We start from the raw sequence: 2,720 nt of genomic DNA, 5'->3' as shown, positions 1-2,720 counted from the left end.
TAGGAACGGCGCTCAATTAAGGGCAGAAAATGAAAATTTATCCTCACGTAATGACGTTGTCCATAAAACCTCAATTTTGGCTATTTCACGTTGTAGTTTTGCTGACGACGGCAAAGAAATTGACAAAAGTGAAAAACGCACGTGCAGGGCGTGCAAAGCTATTGTTTTTGCCTACTAAATATGCAAATTTGTGACGTTCTCGTTGCCGTCGCCGTTGTCGTTGCTTAAGCTCCCTATTCCCTATAGCCCGCCGCACACTTGAGGAAAGAGCTGAGCAAGCTGCCTCGCGAGGCGGTTAGCTCAGCCGTTTCCTCACGTGTGCGGGGAAATTGTGGTGAGAAATTCGCCTCGCGAGGCCGTGAGGATAAAATCAAACATGTTTGATATTTTTGGCCTCGCGAGACAAATTCCTCATTGTGTGCGGCCATCGTGAGAATCGAGCTGAGCTTGGTTTAATCAAGCAGCCAATAAAAATACATGGCATATTCACGTGACTCCAGCGGTTCAGGATGGTGTCGGAGGAAGAAATTCCGACCTCACTGAAGTCACGTGAGAATGCCATGTATTTTTATTGGATGCTTCATTGACCAAGCTCAACTCGATTCTCACGATGGCCGCACACAATGAGGAATTTGCCTCGCGAGGCGAAAAATATCAAACATGTTTGATTTTTTCCTCACGGCCTCGCGAGGCCAATTTCTCACCAAAAGTTTCCCGCACACGGTGAGAAAACGGCTGAGCAAACCGCCTCGCGAGGCAGTTTGCTCAGCTCTTTCCTCACCGTGTGCGGCGGGCTTATTGTTCTATGTGGGACGGAACGACCTGCTGCTGGATTTACATCCAGGGAAAATATACCCTCACGATACGGAGGTGATATTATTTTTGAAAATTTTGAAAATCAGTTAAGACCGCTAGCATTCTCCAGAACCAAACAATCCTCTAGAAAATTCGTAGGACGTAACTTTAAGTAACAGTTTTTTTCAAGGGAGATTTTACTCCCTTAGGTCTTAACATATGTGAGAACAACTGGACCAGTCTGCGGCGCGTGCTGTGCGAAAAAACACAACCCGTTGGCAAGGTGTACATAGGCACGTAACGCGTGCCGGATACAGTACACAGATGTATAAACGTGTTTTGTGTTTTTTCTTCTAACAATACATACTGGTCATCAAGACTTTCCTGAGTTTAATGAATGCTGCTTATGCTCGCACAGCTAGCGAGGACCAGGGTCGATATGTTTCCGGGAACTTCAATTTTCAGCCATGAAATCTAAACGAGCCTGAAGAGATCTTCATTCTTCTACGTTAAGAAAAGTTCTCCTTAAAGATTCTGTGTCACGGTACTTCAGGGTTTTTCGGAACAATTTTAACTTAATCATGAGTTTCACACTCAGAAAAAATTATCGAATTCCCCTGCCTATAAAATTATTGTTACACCACAAAAAAGATTCTGAGCGAAAACAACTTTTATCCTGGTGAGTCCTCCTAAACTTGAAGAAAAATATCGAGCCGACTTTTTTTTAACGATTGACCAAATGCAATACGTTTCTATCTTGTGCTCTTAGTCCATCCATAAATCTGTAACTTGGTTTCATGTATTTCGCGTGTTGTCTCATTGGTTTTAGTGCATATTGCGACGTTCCGTTATATTTTATCAGCATTTTCCCTGTCATAAAATTAACTTTTACCATAGCCACTTTGAACAAGCTTCATCCATTAGAAAGAACCTAATTAAAAATATCCTCCTGCGGCTACTCTTGCGGCTTTTAGTTGCATTTGTTCTTTGGGTGCCCTTTTGTAATTTAGCTGCCCACTTGTGAGCTAAAAGTACATAAAAAAAACCAAGAGGGGATATTGTAATCAAGGTTTAGATTCTAAAACAATTCAAACATCAATTAATATTTGAATGCAAACTAATAGTAATGTAGCGATTAAAGACAATCTGTAGTAAAGGTCTGTCTCTAAAACTCAAAAAATCTGCGTAGATTAAAAGACCAAAAAGTCAAAGTAACGAAAACGAACTGTACCAGAAGCTCAAAACGGTAATCGATCACAACAGTTATGGTTTTCCTGACGTCATCTTTTTTAGCGCACCTAATACACTACTTAGATATTCATAGACTGAAAGCAGCAGTCAAAATTAAAATTTTCAGTTGAAAGTACAAACAATCCTCAACTCGTGCTCACGGGTGGCTTTACTTTCGCTTGGTCGAATCGGTCTCCAACGCCAGTTACTTCCTCAACAATCTTTTCGTTCCCTTTTTCTTCCTTGATCTTCAAATTCCCTGTCGAGATTCCTCTTTGCCCCACTTGTCTCCGATACCAGACTAAAGCAAGCAAATTTGCCCCTCTTCACTGCATCAGAGAACTTGTTGTAACTTATTCCTTTCTTGCTTTTCTCTTCTATAAACTCTGCGCCCAAGATAACTGTCTCTATTCCCATCATCTCAAGTAATGTAATGCACTCATCACACGGCGTCTTTGTCACAAACAAGGTTCCACCTTCAATGTTCTTGGTGTTCCGCATGAGCAGCGCGTTTTGCTCTGAGTGAATGCTGTAAGGATACTTCTTGTCTGGGGCGTCTTTTTCTTTGTCAGAAGCTCTTGGGAATTCACCATACAGCGCTTTTGATGGAAATCCATTCCAGCCAAGCCCAACAATTTCTTTTTTTTTGTTTATGATTACTGATCCTACCCCGGTTTTTGGATCGTCGGTACGTT

At 41.8% G+C, this 2,720-nt stretch overlaps 1 protein-coding gene across 1 annotated transcript in view; it reads right to left on the bottom strand.

The window, feature by feature from the left end:
- Positions 1–2,238: 2,238 nt before the first annotated feature.
- LOC138005871 (cytidine and dCMP deaminase domain-containing protein 1-like) overlaps positions 2,239–2,720 on the bottom strand; it is a 1,356-nt gene continuing 874 nt past the window's right edge. The window contains exon 1 of the mRNA XM_068852048.1: positions 2,239–2,720. This exon is cut by the window's right edge and continues 874 nt beyond it. Coding sequence (XP_068708149.1) covers positions 2,239–2,720 — 482 coding nt within the window.

Source organism: Montipora foliosa, chromosome 6 (genome assembly GCF_036669935.1).
Source record: "Montipora foliosa isolate CH-2021 chromosome 6, ASM3666993v2, whole genome shotgun sequence".
NCBI classification, from domain to species: domain Eukaryota; kingdom Metazoa; phylum Cnidaria; class Anthozoa; order Scleractinia; family Acroporidae; genus Montipora; species Montipora foliosa.
The sequence above is the reverse complement of the archived record's forward strand: the minus strand, read 5'-3'. Positions and strand labels throughout refer to the sequence as shown.